Source organism: Leuresthes tenuis, unplaced genomic scaffold (genome assembly GCF_036924035.1).
Source record: "Leuresthes tenuis unplaced genomic scaffold, fLeuTen1.0.hap1 SCAF_24, whole genome shotgun sequence".
Lineage (NCBI taxonomy): Eukaryota > Metazoa > Chordata > Actinopteri > Atheriniformes > Atherinopsidae > Leuresthes > Leuresthes tenuis.
In genome coordinates this window covers 18,084,164-18,103,018 of record NW_027325378.1, presented here as the reverse complement: position 1 = coordinate 18,103,018, position 18,855 = coordinate 18,084,164, and the positions used below count along the sequence as shown (strand labels likewise).

At 42.6% G+C, this 18,855-nt stretch overlaps 1 protein-coding gene across 5 annotated transcripts; it reads left to right on the top strand.

The window, feature by feature from the left end:
* The first annotated feature begins 4,324 nt into the window (after positions 1-4,324).
* rnpc3 (RNA-binding region (RNP1, RRM) containing 3) lies at positions 4,325-18,079 on the top strand. Of its 5 annotated transcripts, none has more exons than XM_072378432.1 (16): positions 4,325-4,367; positions 5,031-5,187; positions 5,282-5,329; positions 5,457-5,566; positions 5,663-5,752; positions 7,322-7,433; positions 8,051-8,119; positions 9,052-9,194; positions 9,388-9,513; positions 9,914-10,053; positions 12,281-12,463; positions 13,435-13,529; positions 13,646-13,704; positions 14,711-14,843; positions 16,301-16,378; positions 16,547-18,079. In XM_072378432.1, exons 2-15 carry the CDS (start codon positions 5,035-5,037, stop codon positions 16,367-16,369), a joined length of 1,530 nt encoding a protein of 509 aa, XP_072234533.1. In that variant the 5' UTR covers positions 4,325-4,367; positions 5,031-5,034; the 3' UTR covers positions 16,370-16,378; positions 16,547-18,079. The 5 variants fall into 5 exon arrangements, with proteins under 5 accessions (XP_072234533.1, XP_072234532.1, XP_072234530.1 ...); XM_072378431.1 differs by having other exon boundaries at positions 4,331-4,371; positions 16,822-18,079; XM_072378429.1 differs by having other exon boundaries at positions 4,331-4,371; positions 16,547-18,078.
* The last annotated feature ends 776 nt before the right edge of the window (positions 18,080-18,855 follow it).

Here is an 18,855-nt window from a genome sequence, read left to right as displayed (position 1 = left end):
GACTATTTTCAATGAAGCTGTCATTTTTTTTGCAGTTCTGCTTATCATTTACACGTATGGCTTTTGAGAGAATATCATAAATACTTTAAGCTGCATTTGGTGATTTAAAAAATATATATATATGTGTCTTAATGTGTCAAAGTGATAAATGATTCTTTCGAACAGAGAACACCCACCAAAACACATAGGACTCCCGCTGTTTTTAGCAACCATCTCTCTAAAGTGAGTGTCACAAAAACATCAAGTCAGCAGCACAGGAGTTCTGCCCGTAGGGTTCTCAATCCACCACCTACAGGGTTAGCAGTTCAGTCCCTGATGTTGGCTTCCTCAGAAAGCAACTTGGTGTTTTTTTTGTTCGTGTAAATTCTGACATGTTTCATTTTCACATCACATTACTGCAGCACCTCTGTTGCCATTTAAGACTTCATTCCTGAAAGGCTCAGTCAGCCCTGATGGGTGAAAGATGGTTGCATTCAAGACAGCTGCTTGTTCTTTGTTTGAGGGGCGCAAACCTAACCACAATGCAGGCATTTATCTCAAGTGTTCAAGGTGATGTAGATAAATATGGGAAGAAAAGCTTTGACTGTCAACAAAGCCTTTCAGGCAATGTTTTCTGTGAGAGAAAGACCCACTGCATGTACAAAAAGCTATTTTAATTTGTGGAATTCGCAGAGATACTGAGAGTTTTGACAAGATCGATATCTATTTAGAACCCGCTTGCAGCTGCCTCCATCAAGTCTTGGTGTTTGAACTCGATTTTCACTTTTTCATTCCACTGGGTAAAAAGACAAAATGAGTAACTTGTTCAAAATGCTTTTATATCTAGTTGGCTAAATTAGTTAAACTGGCTCAAATAAGGCAGGAAAGTACCGAACCCAAAAACACAGGTCTGAATCAGGTTGTTGAAACCTTACCAGGGTAAAGAGGAACTGTCAAAAAAACTAAAAAAAAAGGCCTCATTGGGAGCATAATGGGATTCAGGAAACATGGTCAGAGAAATTCTAAAGGACTAAGGAAAAGTCACTAAAGTTACTCCTGTTAGGAAAATATTCCACAAAAAGGACACTAAGTACTTTGCATAACTCTTCATCTAATATTCTGAATCATATCTCATCACACTAATATCCCTGGTTTGCGGATACTTTTGTGCTTCATTTATTATCTCCCTCATCATAGGAAACACTGAACCATCCCACATGAAAGACAGTTCCGTCCCAAAATTCCCCGCAGCCTCAACTTTCTGAGTGCTGCTCAAAGACATTTATCCAGTCGCACCAACTGTGATTTGTGTGGATAAATGTGAGAACAAGTGGGTTATCTCACTAATATGATATTTTTAGAATATAACTCACCTGTAACAATATGACAAGATTACAGTAGACAAAGTATTCAAAACACTTTAGTTGAATATTCATTGAACATCGGTAGTTCCAGGGCAGCAGAACCAGACTACAGCTTAGTGTAATTGTGGTCAGACCATTTTTGCAATTCTTTAGTCCTAACTATGATCGATTTCTAACCCTGACTAAGTAGTTTTGATTTGTAACTCTAAGCCAACCAGGAACTGACAAAGTTTTGTCAAAACGTGCTGTGTTTACATGCAACCAAGGCAACGAGTGAAATGGCATCCATAAAGTATGTGTGCATCCCTGCGTGTCTGTTAAATAAATCGTTTTGTTCTCCTAACAGATTTATTAAGGGCTGCTGAATTTCTCTAAAGACCGTTGACGAACTCTAGCTAAGAACACTAACTCTGTAGCCATCTGATGTAACTGTCCCAGGACACTCGCAGCAGCTAAACTACAAACATTAATATTCATCATGGCGACTGCTTTGTACTTTATAATGTCCCGCTGACAGAAGCAGAGGCTTTTTTTTTTTTTATACGATTATTCCCTAAGCGTGCCTATAGAAGCAGTAACAATCGTGTCTTTCACCTGCTAAAACCCTTTCAGGTTTCACTTTTTTGCCTTTCATCATGCCATCTCTTTTTTTTTTACCATGTGGGCTGGAACCAGCTTTTCACTTACAATCAGATAGTGTCTGCCTGCCCTCGTGTCACAACCATCATGTTTGTCAAGACACATATTTGTTGACTTTATTAGCAAAAACTATCAGATGCTGTAACTGCATTCAGCCCACTCATGAGAAACTAAGCCACTCCTCTCTCACCCTCAGCTCAGTTTTCCCTCTCTCTTAGCAGCCACCACATTCCCAATCAGCATCTCTCCCTTTTCCTGTCCCTCAGTTGATGTGTTGTGTCAGTGGGAGGAGGGAGGATCGAGTGTCTACCGTTCCTCCCATCACCTGTGAAATTTCAGAGCCAGGCCACGGTGAAAGGGGGTATTGTGTCCCCCTGAAGAGGAATGCCCTAGCCTTGCTTGTCAAAGAAAAGGCTTCATTTGGCCAGGAATTTGGAGGCATCTTGAGAAGTGTAGGGGAGATTTTCTCCTGGGTGGGGATGGGACGATGAAGGCCAAGCTGGACAGGAGAAGAACAGACCCTCCCTAACTGGTTGTCAGTCTCTCATATAGGCACAGTAGTATCAGTAACAAAACAAAATCACTTCAGTACTAGAGGTGGCATATTCTATAGAATTTCTGAGAAATATCTACATTGAGTAGATAAACAAAAACTTGGCAAAAGCCATTCTAACATGGTTCAGGCTTTAATTGAAATAGAAAAACCTTCAAACTCTTTGCTTTGGTTCACTTGCGACTGTTGAAGGATATATTGCGACTGAAAGTGAAAGCTTGAACACGCAGGGAACTCTGCTCTCAAGTGCAGCAGCAGTTATTATTTCGTGTGGTTTGGCTGACATCTGCTGGTGAAAAACAGCTACTAGTGTGTGGCTGTTCACTGTGCCGCATCACATTCCACGACAAGCAGAGATTTATATTTGACTACGGAACAAGAATATTGAATTCTATCAACACCACAGGCATGACTAAAAATAACCACAATAACTAAACAGCAATAGTAGAATTTAAGATCTCTTTTATTTCCAGTTGTATGACTTTCATATGTTTTAGTGTTGCAATTCAGCATTGTGGCCTCTAGAGAGGGACAAAAATTCATTACCTGAAATATATTCAGCCGTTAATTCCGAATAGCCGAAAGTTTGCACATGTCCATTAAAGTCGAGGCAAAGTGTATTATTATACTGTATTAAAAACAACCACAGTTAACCAAAGTGCAGTGTTAAATCCTTTTCAACCAGGACAGAAAGACAGTGAGAAGGAAAATGTTTCCTGCTGCATTTTGAAGTGATCAAAAGCCTGGGCAGCTCTCATTTGAAAATGTAGGCTGCTCCACAGACTGAGTACCCATCAGAAAGGCTCTGTCACCTCTACCTTCCAGCCGGGATCTAGGACCGTCTAGGAGTAATTGGTTCACAGACCTGAGTACTCTGTAAAAAGGCGATAAAAGTCTGGACAAAGTAAGGTGGTGCCAAGCCATAAGGACCAAAAAAATTAAAATAAAAACAACTTTAAACTGGATCCTAAAATAGCTTGAATGACAGTGTAGGACAGTAATGGTGTGATTATGACAATGTTGTTTCCAATATCTTATGTGCTGTGTTTACAGCATAAACAGTTGTGAATAGATTATTGGTTTAATCTAACTGATCAAATAGGTAGACACTATACAAAAATTGCATTAAATACCTGCTGGAAAAACACCAAGTTAAGCTATAATGTGTTTATCGGGCACATCCAGCCATAGGCAGGACTTGATATATGATATAATGCTTTCCATGGGTAGGTGCTGAGGTGACATTCATGTGGGTTCTAGCTCATATATGTGTTGTATGGATTGAGAAGGTGGAAAAAAGGAACATGTAGACATAGACCTTTTTTGAATAAGAGTGATAAGCAGGACTAAATGCATGACATCCCTCTGATTGCATACTTGTAACCTTCATTGGATGGATATGAGTTTTAAACTATCCTTACTTCTGCTTACTTTAGCAGCAGAAGTTAAGTGACAACAGCTGTCCAATGGGACAACATAATATCATTGAGTACTTTTGTGTATCACATGGCATAAAACATGGTGCTTATTCTTTGTTAGACATGCCACTGAAATGAAAACGGGGTTTTCAAAACAGTCAACCAAGTTCTGTAGAGCAACATTTGGCAGAAAGATTGGTACATGGTTACAGGAAATGATCTGAAAACCACAAACACTTGAAATGACTACAGGAGATAAACAAATCGTCTATTAGATGAAATGTCACTATTTTTGGATTTACCTAAGTCCAGTAGATGGCAGTAGTGCATCTGTTAGGAAATTAGCTGCCGTAAAACCTCACCAAAGAAGAAGAGACCTCCGGAAGCAAGTTTGTTTACAGGCTGCTCTCAGAGGCGGGTATGATATGAAATGTGTTCATACGTGAGGTTTGGATTCTTTGTCACAGGAAGCTTTGAATGCCTTGTGCTTTGCTGAATTTTGTTATTTTATTTTATTTTATTTTGTAACTCTGCCTAGGAACCAGATATTAAAATGAAGCGAGTGGTCAGCACGAGTTTACTTCACATTAGCATTGGCGTTAGCAATGAGCTAACCTGTTGACGAGTAGTGCCGCCATTAAAATAAATGGCATTTTAACTTTGCTTTGCTTATCGACAATCGAGTACGACATTTAGAATATGCCTGAAGATGTTTCATAAATGATCAGGTTTGATTCTCTAATTCGGCTAATCTTGTTTTTAATGAAATGTTGTGTGTTAAGATTCTTTGTCCCTAACTCTTCTACACCTCCTGTTTGACGTTACGGAGGGGGTTAGGTATTTTCGAAAGAGCCAGTCGAATATACGATATAAAACCTGCATAGACGTGTCTTCCATGTGTTGTAACAGAAAGGGTTCTTGGAGCGTAATAGTGCAAGGGTCGGTAAGAATAAATGTTGCCCTACAATGTGACTTTTTTAACGATAGTGTAACAAAAAATACACGGCACTGTTTATAGGAGGTGGACTTTACTGGCTTATAACTGTGTATTGCCTCTCTCTGCCGGCTGATACACAGGAAAATGGACAAGAATGAAGACGTGGCCCAAACTAACTGCACTAAAACGCTGCTTGTCCGCCACTTACCAGCTGAGCTCAGTCATGAGGAGAAGGAGGACCTCTTAAAGTATTTTGGAGCCGAGTCAGTCAGGGTCTTCTCGAACCGGGGCCGTCTGGTAGGTTCCCCTTCAGTGATGTTCTGTGACCTTTGAAATCGTGCAACTCACTTGAGCTACTGTCCAGTCTGAACAAATCTGCCCTTCTCCACAGAAACATGCAGCCTTTGCGACCTTTAAAAGTGAGAAGTTGGCAACAAAGGTGAGTGCTCTTTTTCTCATGTAGTAATCTGAATCAGATTTACTATTTTATCTGCTTATATTGCCACCGTATTTAATCCAGCTTGCCTCCGGATGATGATGGTCACTGCTTATCACTTCTCTCGTAGGCTCTCAGCAGACTCCATCAGTTAGAGGTTCTGGATCAGACACTTGTTGTGGAGTTTGCGAAAGGCCAAGATAACGTCACAGTTTTAAAGGACCCACCGGTCTCAGACAGGTGAATTACCTGTCGGTACATACAACGCTGTTTGCTGCGCAGAGCATGCTTGTGCGGCTCGCCTGGTGGTGTAAAGCTTTCTCCTCCTTTCCGCAGTGATAAACATATCAAAGAAGAGCAGAAAACGCAGGGGAGCAAACAGCCAAATATCCCCATCATAGACACCAGTGTTGCACCTAACCTTGGGTAAGAATGAACACGTTCCATTATTTATCAGTCTAGTTTCCAGTGTTATTCACTTGCTTATTACTTGTGCATTTGGTTCTCGCACGGTTTTTGTTGTAAGGAGAGGCTGTGTCAAATTATGCTTAAAGTAATGACTCGTCAACACTAGACTTAGATGGTTCAACATGCATGTTTGACTCTCGTTCTTCAACTGTTGTTGAAGTGTTGTCAGTTTGCTACGCAGAAGCTGTCTGGAGGCTCGCCGACAGTAAAGCTGGGCGAGTATCTGAGAGCTGCATTTGGGAGCTGACAGGGGCCTTGTGTCCAATTAGACAGGCACGCGCCTGACAGGCCGGCTGTCTCTCCAGTTGGTGGGTCCAGGTGGTCTTTGATACCCCTCGCTCTCGTAGTGACAGTCTGTACTGCTGCAGCTCTGTTTTCTAATGCAATATGAAAGGCTCAAGAAAAACTTTGACATAGAAGAGAAAACATATTGATGGTTGGATCATATGTTGTGTTAGATCTGAAAGGAAGAGGTGTAAAGAAAGGATTTGTGAATATTTTGGGATGCTGAAGAGGAACTCTTGTTTGAGTCGTTGACTCATTTGTCTGTGTTAGTCTCTGGGATTTGAACTTTTGAACTTTTGAACTCTCCTTTAGCAAATGCTAATCCTGATTCTGTGATCAGCCTTGCTTGCTTTATTGTTTACAGCTTTGGTGTTTTAAATCGCTGTACTGACGTTATCACAAAAGCTCTGTTACTTGTTGATATGCTCCCCTTAAGTTTGTGGGAACAGAGCTGGATGTAACTTGAGCTGTTTAAAGTTTGTGGGGCTGTTTGCTGCCTCATGTCTTTGTGTCCGTGTTCAGTGCCAAACTGTTGTGGGACGGAATTATCTCCTTTCTTTCATAAAGGATGTTCTGGTGTTTCCTTTGCTAAAGGAGATCTTACAGGAAGCATTGGTGCTCCTTTTCTTTGCATTTGGAAAAATCTAATTGATTCTTAATCTTATCGTGCTGCTTGGATACTTTCAGCTAATTTCATGTATTTAGGAAGTAAAAGATACTCTTTGACCGGACCCTTGACCTGATGATGGCATGATGGGAGCTGCACTTTATACCTCTGGGACAGGGTAAATCTGGGCTCATCAGACCACTTGACCTGTTCCCTTTGCTCTAGAATACGATATTCATGCCTAATGGCAAATTTAACTCCCGTTTCCCTTCAGTTAGCCTCACTGATCAGTGTTTTTCTTAAAGTTCCTCCCGTTGTCTGTTAGTAGCTTTAATCGTCTCCTCCGCTGTTTTGTGAGCTTGGTACAAAACAGTGAGTTGGCCCTTCTGAAACAGAGTAACATCTCTTCCACAACATCACGATGTGTCATCCGACCTGGTTGTTTAATGATTGAGAATAATGACAAATGGAAGTATTTATTACTTGGATGTGTCATTTTCTTTAATCACGTTTGTGTTGAAGTTTAAAGATGTCAGAGTCAGTTTGGTTGGCACACGTCTGCAGTCGGTTCACACGTTTTTGGGTCTCAGGCTGTTTGCTTTTAACCGTTTTCATTCTCTCTCCAAATTCTTTAGGTTGAAATTTCAGTCAAATCCCACCTTGAAATATTTGTACCCACCACCTTCCAGCGGGATTCTGGCAAACATAACGCATGCCCTCATCAGCGTGCCAAAGTTTTACGTTCAGGTGAGTAAACACTGTTTCTCCTACATCCCTCTATCCAATACCTCGATATGCTTTTGCCTGTTTTGGTCTTTTTATGCTCTCCTTATTCACTTTTTATGAGCAGGAATTTGAACACGTATGCAGACATGATGCCTATCGAGCATCCACATTCTGAAATAAAAACATAGATCTAGAATAAGGGTCCCTGAGGTTCCTGAATTTCGTCCATGCTCTTAAAGATCAAACAGCAAACATTTGCCTTTTAAATTTCAATTTAGGGAGCAAGTATTAATAATAAAGCATAAGTGGGAAGCATGAGTTATGGGTTTAACATTTCCCTGGGAGCTGTGCAGACTGGGTTTTCAGCGCTGCTACTTCCTGTGCTGACATCTTGGTGGTGCTAGTGTGTAACAGAGAAGCTGGCCTAACGCTCAGCTGCACCACAGGTATCTCCCTTTCAGCCTCAGTCTCACCTTCATCCGAGTATTTGTATGCAAAAAGCCTGGCGATCTGTTTTCCATATGGAGCCTGCCTGTTTGAGAGCAGCGGCGTGTTTATATAACCGCCTCTCTTCCAGATTGCGGTAGGAATCTTCCACAGCTGTCACAGCTCTCGTGCTTGTATTTCCAATGATTCAGGTACTTCATCTGATGAACAAGATGAACTTGCCGTGTCCTTTTGGCCCTGTTACAGCCAGACCACCCATGGTAAGCCTCTGCACACGATTGTCAAATCCAACAATGTCCTTGCTGGTTTATAGATGGTGGAAGCCGTCATAAAATCACATATAACTTGAGCTAAAAAGAATCATTTTCCTTTTTCAAGGAAAAACTGCAATTCAATTAAAATCTTCAATCCTTTCAAACATGCTGCATTTAAGTATGTTGAAGACCTTTTTTTTTTTTTTCCTTTGATGATTTTTTTGGATACTGGCTGCTTTTACACTGATTTTCAGTCCAGTTCTTGTACCTGACCACAATGTGTCGGCCAAAAAACTGGGCATGCCTCAGCATGGTGTGCAGTGTGTTCTTAAAAAAAATAAACTGGAGCAGTAGTGGACGACAAAACAATTGGCAGACCCGAGAAAAAGATCTATAGTAGATGAATGGGAACTGAAAATGTTATTCATACGAAATGGGGGGAAAAAGAGTTGCATCTGGTTCTTCAGTTCATCCCTCTACTGTTCACAGAAGCCTCATCAGAAATGGTCTCTGTGGAAGGGTGGTTGTTAAGAAACAATTCTTAATGAAGGAAACCAAATGGAACTGTACTTAAAAGCAGTAGCAACAGGTCTTATGGAGGGATGGATCCTCCCCAGAGCTCAGAGCTCAACATTATTGAAGCAGTGTGGGATCATTTTGTAAGAGAACGGGACAAAAAGCAGCCAAAATCCAAAGAAAAACTTTGGAAGCTCCTTCAAGAAACCTGGAGAACTATTCCTGAAGACTACTTAAATTACAAGAAAGCTTGTCTAAGAGGGTTCAGGCTGTGTCGAAGCATAAAGGAGCTCTGCTGGCGCCCGAGCTTGTTGGAATTCTTACCTCAAATACTTTATTTCCTTTTGTGTTTGCACACGTTTCCCTGTAAAGAGATCGGGCTAACGTGTAAAGGCCCGTCCTTGTGCTTTTGTTTCCTGCAGTTTGAGCATATGCATCCTGCTCCTCACATGCCCATGCCCCCCCCCTTCCCGCCCGACTACCCACCTTTACCTGAAGAGGAGATGGAACTGTCAAGTGAGGCAGAGTCGGAGTATGAAAGTGGAGATGACGAAGACAAAGAGAGGTGAGGAAAAGATGGTGTCACGCATTTATGAGACTTAACATTTTCCTGAGACAACGCGACCTTCGTGATGTTTTCCCGACGCAGCGTTCGTCACTGATCACCAGCGAGCTGATTAAAAAGGCTTTCCGATGGGGAAGGGGTTGTTTTTTAGAGGCTTTTATTTTTTCTTTCTTTCCCCTTCGCTTTATTTCAGGATTGCTCGTCTGATGGGCTTGGTCAACCAAGCATGCAAGAGACCCCTGAGACAGAAAACATCTTCGAAAAGAAAGAAGCCCAAGATCAAGGATTTGCTCTATGCTCCCAAACCCGACGCTCAGAGGTACACCGAAAGCACTCATGCATGTCACAGTCCCCACTCATAATTCATCTGGAGACCGGATTCCTTTGTAGGTAAAAACAGAGGACAACAATCTGAAGACAATAAGTCTTTCTCATAAAGAGGCTTGGAAACCCTCTTGTTTCACACACACACACACACACACACACACACACACTCACTCCCTCAACGACAGACCACAAACTTTGTTTCTAAGCTGTAATTCCATACAAAGCATCTCCTGGCAGCATGTGTGCAGACAGGGAAATATGTCATGTTGACCAGAATTTAAAAAGAAAAAAAAGAATCCCGCTCCATCCTCACAGGAGCCTGCTTTATTGTGGGCTCATTTTTTGGCGGCTGTTGTGAAAGGGGAGTGGTGTTCCGTCTCTGCTCTCTGCAGCGCTCCGGTGCTGCAGCCCTCCGACGTGTTTGAGCAGCCGAACCCCGCTGGTCCGAGGAAAATTGAATTCCACATTTCGGTTCCTGAGGCGGCGGCTGCCGAAGAAAGCGGGACCGGTCAGCTTGATGATGACGGCGAAGGTAAGGGCTCAGCTTCCAATGTTTTGTCCGTTGAATTTGACCAATTTAGTAAAAAAAAAAAAAAACACATTTTGATTATGTTCTTAACTCTGTCTGATTAAGTTGAAAATGCAGAAGTATATAAGAAGAAGAGCTTTGAAGCTGCGAGCCTTTGGCATTCAGCCTGAAATTAGATTTGGTAATTGATTATTTTTGTAGTAATTATTGTGACAAATAGAGGGGAGAAGAAGCTATTTGAAGAAGGCTAATAATTCTATAGAAGCAGCAAAAGGGGGAATGTGGCAGATTTGAGTCGTCCAATAATAATAAATACTCTCTTTTATGACCTTATTGAATAGGTGAGGGCATTCGGCAAATACTCCACATGTTGCTGTTTGTCGGAGTTTGGTCCTACTTTTAGGAGAAATTCTTCTTAGCAAACGGGACACATTTGGCTTCATTGATGCGCTGAAGTGACGGGGTTCAGTCGTTGATGTGAAAGAGCCGTCCAGCGGACACGCAACATTCCGCAGTGACTGAACCGAGGCTCGATACGATCACCTTTACAAAGTCGCCACCAAAACGCGACGTGTATCGCACCGACAAGTCATTCCGGTTTTCCAAACGTGCACCGCTTGTGTAAAACGTGGCGAAAGAGGATGGATGGAAGAATGTGGAAAAATATGGCTTTTCCACATTGTTAAGGCTGCTGCACGTCATCGTCTTCATGTCGAGAAGTGTGCGATGCTTATTTTACCCGAGGAACGCCGTTTCTGCCGTTACTTTATGCATCACGACGGCGTAAAAGAATCACGCCACGCTGAGCAGAAGCTTCAGCTGCAGCTCAGCCACGCTTCTCTCGGTCATTTGGCTCAGGTCAAACAAAGATTTAACCGACCGCTGAAACACTGCAGCGGGATCATAAACGCGACCGGTTACCAGTGGATTAAGAGGAAGTGGTGCTTGTGTGAGAGCGGCTGTCCTAACTCGGGTTACTCCTCTGTCATTCAGTGCTAATTAGAAATATCTTATCGTTGGCAGCGTATTAGTACCAGTTTTTTAAGGATCACACACAAACCAAAGTCTCCGAAACCGACAAAAAGCAAAGTCTTAAGACCACATTAACGAGTGTCGTTACTAATTAACCAATCGTTTTCCGGCACCCACACTTCCCAGATATCTCCCTTAGTGTTTATTTAGTCTAAAATGATCAGCCCGCCCCAAAATATAATGCTTTAGTTTGCAAAAACATGGACCAATGCATCATTGGTCCAAGTGGCACTCTCTTTACTGCAAGAAACATTGTATACATCTTGTCTATTATCACATTGAGACAGAAGGCGGTTTGTTGCTCCTGTTGACTTGAGTTCGAGTCCTTACTCGGGGTGAAGTCGGAGCCGAGTGTTGCACAGCGGCATATCACAGCAGAAAGTTGTCCAAGAAAGGTTTTAAGCCATTATCTGTATGAGCAAATGTCATCGAGGGCACAGTCTGTGTTTCTTGTCAGCTGTGTGCTTCGCCTTATCTCCCCTCTCTCTAGCTGCAACTGCACTCCCTGCCAAGGCCCTGAGAAGTAAAATAGATCTCAAAGTCGAACACAAAAGATTTCCTAAAGGCAGAGGAGAGATAAACTATGACAGGTGGCTTTCTGGATTAGTCTTGTTTTGGGGAGGGGTGGGAGTGCGAGCCGATAAACAAGCTATTTGAATGAAAACGGGAGGTGGGGCACAGATAAGAAGGACTATAATTTTGAAAGCAGTGATCTAGTTTTCTGCCGAGCGTATCGGAAAAGCTCCCGAACGCTCCTTGCTCCAGCGCCCGCGCACATGCACCTTATGTGGATGACGAGCTTTCTTTTGCCTCTTGGATTTGTACAGGCTCACTGCTCTCAGGAATTTCATCTGCTGTGTGTGTGTGTGTGTGTGTGTGTGTGTGTGTGTTCATTCATGCAGTCCTCAAAAGAGTCCCTGCTGCCTTTCAAAGTCATGTTTGAAAAACAGGAGTGGATTTTGATCTCGGTTCTTTATTTGATACCGACTGAATGTGGCGATTGTTCCCTCTTGAGACTTCTTTCAGTTTGAACCACCGGTTTCCACTTTCTGCATTATTCATATTCAACCGCGAAAGAGAGTTCGATTACACCGATTACCACGTTCCGAGGGAGAGATTTAATAAATGTTTTGGGCTAAAATGAGTACAACAACCGTCTGACAAACTTCTTTTTACATCCTCCAATTCCCAATCCAAGTGGCTGAGAGAGACGGCGCCCCCAGCAGCAGTCAGGAGGTGGCGCCGGCTGAAGGTTTTGGGAAGCTTTACCCCAGCGCGCAGGCATCCCAGCAGCAAGAGGAGCACAGCGACGACGAGCTGGATCTCACGTCGGATGTCATCTCAAGGAAGGAATTAGAGAAAGGACGGCTGTCGAGAGATGGTAAATATGAGCTAAAAGGGGCTCAGCAGCTAAAGAAAATGGGAAAAGTGCAAATTGTGGAAAAACAAACTACTGTTTACTACTTTCCAGCTTCCACTCACAAGTTTAATATTTGTCTATTAACAGAGGATTCAGTGGACTTAGTCACAGACTAAATCATAATACCAGACTGAAGATCTGATCTGATTTAAGGTGCAATTTAGCTTCTTTTGGCTCGCTGTTCTTTCACATCTGAGCCAAGAGGAGGGCCGGCATCCACTGAAGCCTCACATAAACAACAGTGAAGTGCTTCAGAGGGCTCTTTAAGAAACTCATTTTTATTCTGTCAGTCAGAGAGTTTAGAAGCAAAGGCGGCAGAAACAATAAGAAAGAGCAATTAAAACACGATACTTCCCGACACCACGTCTCAGCGCCAAACTGCCTCCAAGAACACAGACCGAAGGATTTCACGAACAACGTCTCAATACAAGGGGCTAAAGAACTGAGGAAGTGCCATCGTGTTTATAGCTCAGCGTTACAGTGAGGAAACCTGGCACCATAAACGTAAATGGAACAAACTCCGGCTACATCGGAGGTGCAAAACAAACACTTAAAGCAAACAGTAAAACAATAAAACGAAAGGAAACGAATGAATCAATACTATCCAATCACAGCGCAGGTTACTAGTAAAACAGGCCAAAACTACGTAGGCAAATATTGAACTGCGCAAAGTGTGTCTGTTTTCTTTGTGATGTATTTTAAATGTCATATTCTCTTTTATCAGCTGTTAGAAATGGCTCCTGAGCTCCTTTTATCACTTAGGGTTACGTAAACATGGCGTACTTCTAAATGCTGGTCATGTCTGTGTACGTAAGTAAGAATGACCACAGAAAAACAAAACAAGACCTTTTTCACTGGTCTAAAAAACACAGACTGTGTGATTCTTTGTACCCATTTTTTTGTTTCACTCTGTTCTTTTTTTTTAAAAACAGAGATAAAAAGAATGTCCGTGTTTAAAAAGTACGAAGCGGGCGAGCCGACCTGCAGACTGTACGTGAAGAACATCGCAAAGCAGGTGGAAGAGAAGGTGGGTCCATTCTATGTATTCGGTTCCCAGAGTTGAGCTGATCAGTGCCATTTGTTGCCTTTGTTGTGATTTGTATTTGAAATGCATGAAGTTGAATTTCCAAACGTGTCTTCCAGGACCTGAAGTACATCTATGGGAGATACATTGACCCTTCGTCAGAAGCCGAGAGAAACATGTATGTAAAGAGAAGTCCACTTTAATCGTGACTTATTTCTTCTTCCCACTGAGCTATTCATGCTGACTGCACTTTGCTACTTATTTCACCTTCACCATCCTCTGGAATCCGTTCCTAAACTAAATTTGAGGAGAGGAGTAAGCGATGTAGTTCGACCAATAAGGCCTCATTTAAGATCCTGATCCGATGTTTGTAAGGCAGGTGCTTTACTCCACCCTAAGTTATCGTTGTACTGCTTCTTTTCCCCTTTTATTTAACAATAATTACTTTCCAAAGTTTCAGAACTGTAAGAGTGCAGCGTTTTACATCTCCCTTATTTAAAGCTACAGCGTAGGCTATTTGTGTTCTTTATAAATGTTTCTACCATAAGATTTGAACGTGTCATCCCTTTAGTTTAGTCTAAAAGGTTTTTGCTAAATAAACAGTGACACGGTGCATTATGTGACGCGCTGCTGTTCATCTCTGGATGTGTTTACCTAATTTACAAACCCGAGGAGAACCAGGTGATCTTTTAGCAAAACGTTTGACCTGGACGAGGATGCGCTTTCTTTTTCACACGAATAAGTTTTATAACGTGCTAATCAGATGTGGAACCATCCATTTAGCCCAAACATGTCACTGTGAATAAAGTTTTTGGGTACCTTTAGCATTGATTTGTTGTTTTTTTTTTGTTTTTTTTGATGAGCCGCTCTGCAGCTCGCTGCCAGCGCTTTCCATTCAGAGAGGAGAAAAGCCACACGTCCCTCACCTGCCTGTCCTCTGCTGAATGATAAATCAGCTAGAAGCCCCCTAGGTGCTTGTCTTTGGCTTAAATTGCTGCCCAGTAAGATCAGTTGCTTGGGATTGAAACCTGCAGGTTGTTGCCTCTCGTTTACTCATTCTGTTTCACGTCCATCAGAGGCAGATAACGTCTTCCCCTTGTAGCACTCAATAGGCACTGTATGTTGTTGACTGGGCCGGGCCACGAGCTCGTAATGATGTGTCCCTGCTTTGCTTTGCTCCTCAGGTTTGACATTGTGCTGATGAAGGAGGGACGGATGAAAGGACAGGCCTTCGTGGGACTACCCAATGAGCAGAGTGCAGAGAAAGCCCTGCGGGAAACCAACGGCTTTGTTCTTTATGACAAACCCCTCGTCGTTGTATCCTTTTTTTTTTCCCCCACTCTTGCAGGAACAAACAAGGGCAAGAGTGTAAATAAATCCAGGCTGTATTTACAGGGCTTAGACAGTAAAAATATTTAATTTTCAGTCAAAAGGAGAAGGAAGGGCTTTTCGTGAGCATCAGTGTAGAAGAAAATGTCTAAAAGTGACTGAGGTGAAAAAGGAACATGCATGACATGGCAGGGTTTTGCAGGGCAGATTACACATAATGTATATTCTGGTTTAGACCTTCCCCCTCACAGATGTGGCGTTGGCGTCAGCCTTCTTTGTCTTCAGGTGGATGGGGACTAATTTCTGGCAGCTCTGCACCACCACCTGCTCTGCACAGATAATTGTGCACCAACTTTTGAACTTGTCCAACAGAACAAGGCCGTTGACTTTTGATGGTGTTTTAATGTTCAGCTCAAAGACGGAACCGCGATCCTATCCTACGAACGTTGGAGTTAAATCAGGAAAAGGCCACGAGAGGTGGTTTGACTCTTTTTTTTTTTTTTTTATAATTTATGCACGAGTCGCATATAGGACGACATATCCTATGAAAATGTAGGAAGAAATAATTAACAAGTGACTAAGGTGAAAAAAGCAAAGACTAAATCCAGTTCAATCCTGTTCCGTGCTCGACTCGCCGGAGCTGGTGTTGCCAGATCTCGTGACAGAATCAAGCAGCCCAGTCTATGAAAACAAACCAAGCTCATAATAGGGGGACCTGGCAACCTTGAGCATGCGTTGTAGAGCAGGAGTGAGATCACTGAAGTGCCTTGAGATGACATTTTGAATTGAATTGAACTTAGTGTGTCACCAGATGCAATGAAAAATCCAGTAGGACGTATTTCTGCCATTGAGCTGTTTACATGTTGACATGACACATTTTCCAAAGTGTCTCATGCGGTGTTTAACTGTAAAAAGAAGTAAGTTTACGTTATGTGTTGAGGTTGGATCGGATCAGTTTGAAGCATTCAGGAAGTGTGGTTCATACTGGCATAGATTTCATATTAAACGCAGGCTGAGGCCACAGGCTGAGGCCAGCCGCTCCCGGTATATATTCATTTATATAAAGTTCCATCTGTGATCGGCAGAATCTGCCGCAGAGCAAGCGAGGCCCGAGACCCGAGTTGGCATAAGGTTAGTTATTGCCAGCAGTGAAATGGCTTCGGAAACTTTTTTCTTTGATGAAATCCAGACGAGGCAGAGGATCCCCAAAGACCGAAGTGCGGTTTGAAGCTGCTTTGTGCAGGTTTGGGTACAAAATAGATACGTTTCCTGTATGAATATCAAATCTGTGATTGTATCTCTGCAGCTGGAATCCCTCTCTTTTAAAAGTCAAATGAGCTTTTCAGTCAAGTTGTGTTATGTTTCAGTAATGGTTTTAGAAACTTAATCAGGAGTCTAGATTTGGGAGATATATGCAGATACAGACCTTGACTGTAAATTCACAGCAATTTGCTCGATCTGCGAGACCAAAACAGGACAACACAGACACCAAGAAAGGACCGAAGCAGCGGTGAACTCAACAGGTGAGTCGGACCAACAAAACTTGGGAGCTCTTTCAAAGGAACGCCACTAAAATGGCCGTTGAACTCTTCATTATGCCGTGGTACATATCTGTCTGTGCAGCGCCAAACCTGTTATCATTGTAATGGTGTTTTCTTTTCACCACTGTGTTTGCACTTTATCTATTCAAGATGCCAAGACTTGATATTGTGGCCCAGCAGAACCATTTGTATCCTTGCTCTGACATATCCTTTGGGAAGAAAGAAGCCCTTAAAGCAGATAGATGCACATTGTACTGACTGTTGTGCAGACAGAGCTGGAAACTCTTCGGCTCCTCTTGTCGGAGCTGTGTCTGTGTAGCTTTTTGCTCATTTCTTTCTCTGTTCTTCTGTCTCTCTTGTGCTATTTTGGCTTCCTTTGAACTTCTTCCCACACTGACCTCTTCCCTCTTTCGACTGAATTTCAGGTGGTGGTCATCGGAGGCAGTTTTTTCTTCTGTTAATATTGTGTCGAATAAAAATATTTTTCGTTAAAGTATCCGTGGTCATCTTTTGCTCGGATCGCGAGTGCATCTCAACCAACGGATCGCAACCGATTCTCTCAAACTTGAAAGTATTGTGAGCAGAGTAAATACAGGCTGGGGAAGGTGTGTGAGATCCAGGTTGACTCTGCAGCAGATGGTAGGCTGTCAAAACAGGGGAAAAAAGACAGTGCTGAGAAGACGGCAAACAAACACAACAGACTGCAGGCTGTGGAAAATTGCTGGGACTTGCTATGCTTTACCTTTGCAATCCCTTGCTGGCTACTTCCATGTGATTATTGAGTAAACCTTTGGAAATAAGAGTTTTGTCTTGTTTTGGTTTAAGGCAATACTGGAAACGTACAGCGTGTGGGAGTAGGAGGGAAACTTTTCAGTTTATGTGGTCTTTTAAGACTTCTATACAATGTGTCTGTTGACATTTTAGCAATAACTGAAAGGGGAAAAATAAAAAAGGAGCCTGTTCTTAGTTTGCCACACAAAGCAACACATGAAACCGGTGGTATGAAGTCTTTTCTAAACTCTATGGACTGGGGACATTAAGTTTGCTGTTCTGCATGAAACTGAAGGTTTTGTTTTTAATCGAGCCGGAATGCAGGAACATGAGGCTGCAAATGTAAATGATGCATACAATAATGTTCAAAGGTTTGATCCGCCTCTCGGTCCTTTATATTTTGCCTCCAAGGAGCCAGACTTGGAAGTTTTTCTTTGGACACTGACTGCTTTTTCACTCAGAGAGTGATTTCTTTTTCTTTTTTTTGGGTTCATACCTAACTGAAGGGATGAACCAGTGCTGTGCCTACACAAAACAGAAGGTTTAGCAAAGAACCAATTTGAACTGTTCACTGAAACCTCATCAGAAATTATCTCCACGGGTGGCTGTCGAGAAGCTATTCTTAAGGAACGGAAACGAGCTGAAAAGAAGGGAGGTAAATCAAATGACAAAAGAAGTGGAGCGAAAATGAATTGCAGGAGGGCTGAATCTTCCCCGGAGCTGAACAATATTCAGGCAGTGTGGGATCGTCTTAAGAGCGGAACAAAAGGCAGCCGACATCCAGAGAAGAACTTTGGTATGTCCTTCAAGAAGCCTGGAGCACTACTTTTAGAAATTACAAGAAAGAGTGAGGGTTCAGGCTGTGTTGAAGAACAAAGTCGATAAAACCAAATCTTTATTTCTGTTTGCCTTGTACACTGTATTCTGGTTTATGTTTGCACATTCTACATAAATAAATGAAGGCTGGCTCAGGACCTTTGCACTGTTCTGTCTGTACACCAGCAATAGGGAATATATTTTGCGTCAAAGATTTTCTTTTCTGTTGTATTCTCTTTAGGTCACCTTGACTGCATATTTCCTCTCGAAGCAAAAGATGAGCTTTAAGCAACCTTCAGTTCATCCTGCTGTTTCCAGCAATTCGAAATGAACGATGTGTTGTTTGAGAAAACCTTCACCGGTGCAGGGTGGCCTTTGCCACCCAGCAGGTTCCCACCCAGAACCTGTTAGGTGCCATATCGTGCTCTGCCACAGATTCAGCAATGACACTTTAATGTTTACAGCTGATTTCAGTGTCCTCCAGAGAAGAAAAACACCAGAATTGAACAATTCCGACTGCTTCCTTTGAGTGCTATTCAACAGCCAATCGCGACTTTTTACAGACAAATATCTAATGAATGCTTTTGTGTAACTGTAACGTCCGTTGTAGATCATTAGGTCCCAGCCCCGCCTGTGAGTTCTGCCTCTTCGTGGTTAAGACCCAGGCACAAGGCGTTATCAATCACACGCGCTCGTCTGGTTCGACCCGCAGCTCGTACGTCAACGCCAGCGCGAGGGAGGGGTTCCCATCTGTGCCCCACTCTGTCCGCCATCCCAACGATGACAAATGGGCCTCCCGCAGTGGAAATATTAAGACTTACCAGGACATTTATCAGGTAACATTTGAGCAGTATGAAAGATAACCTTTTGTA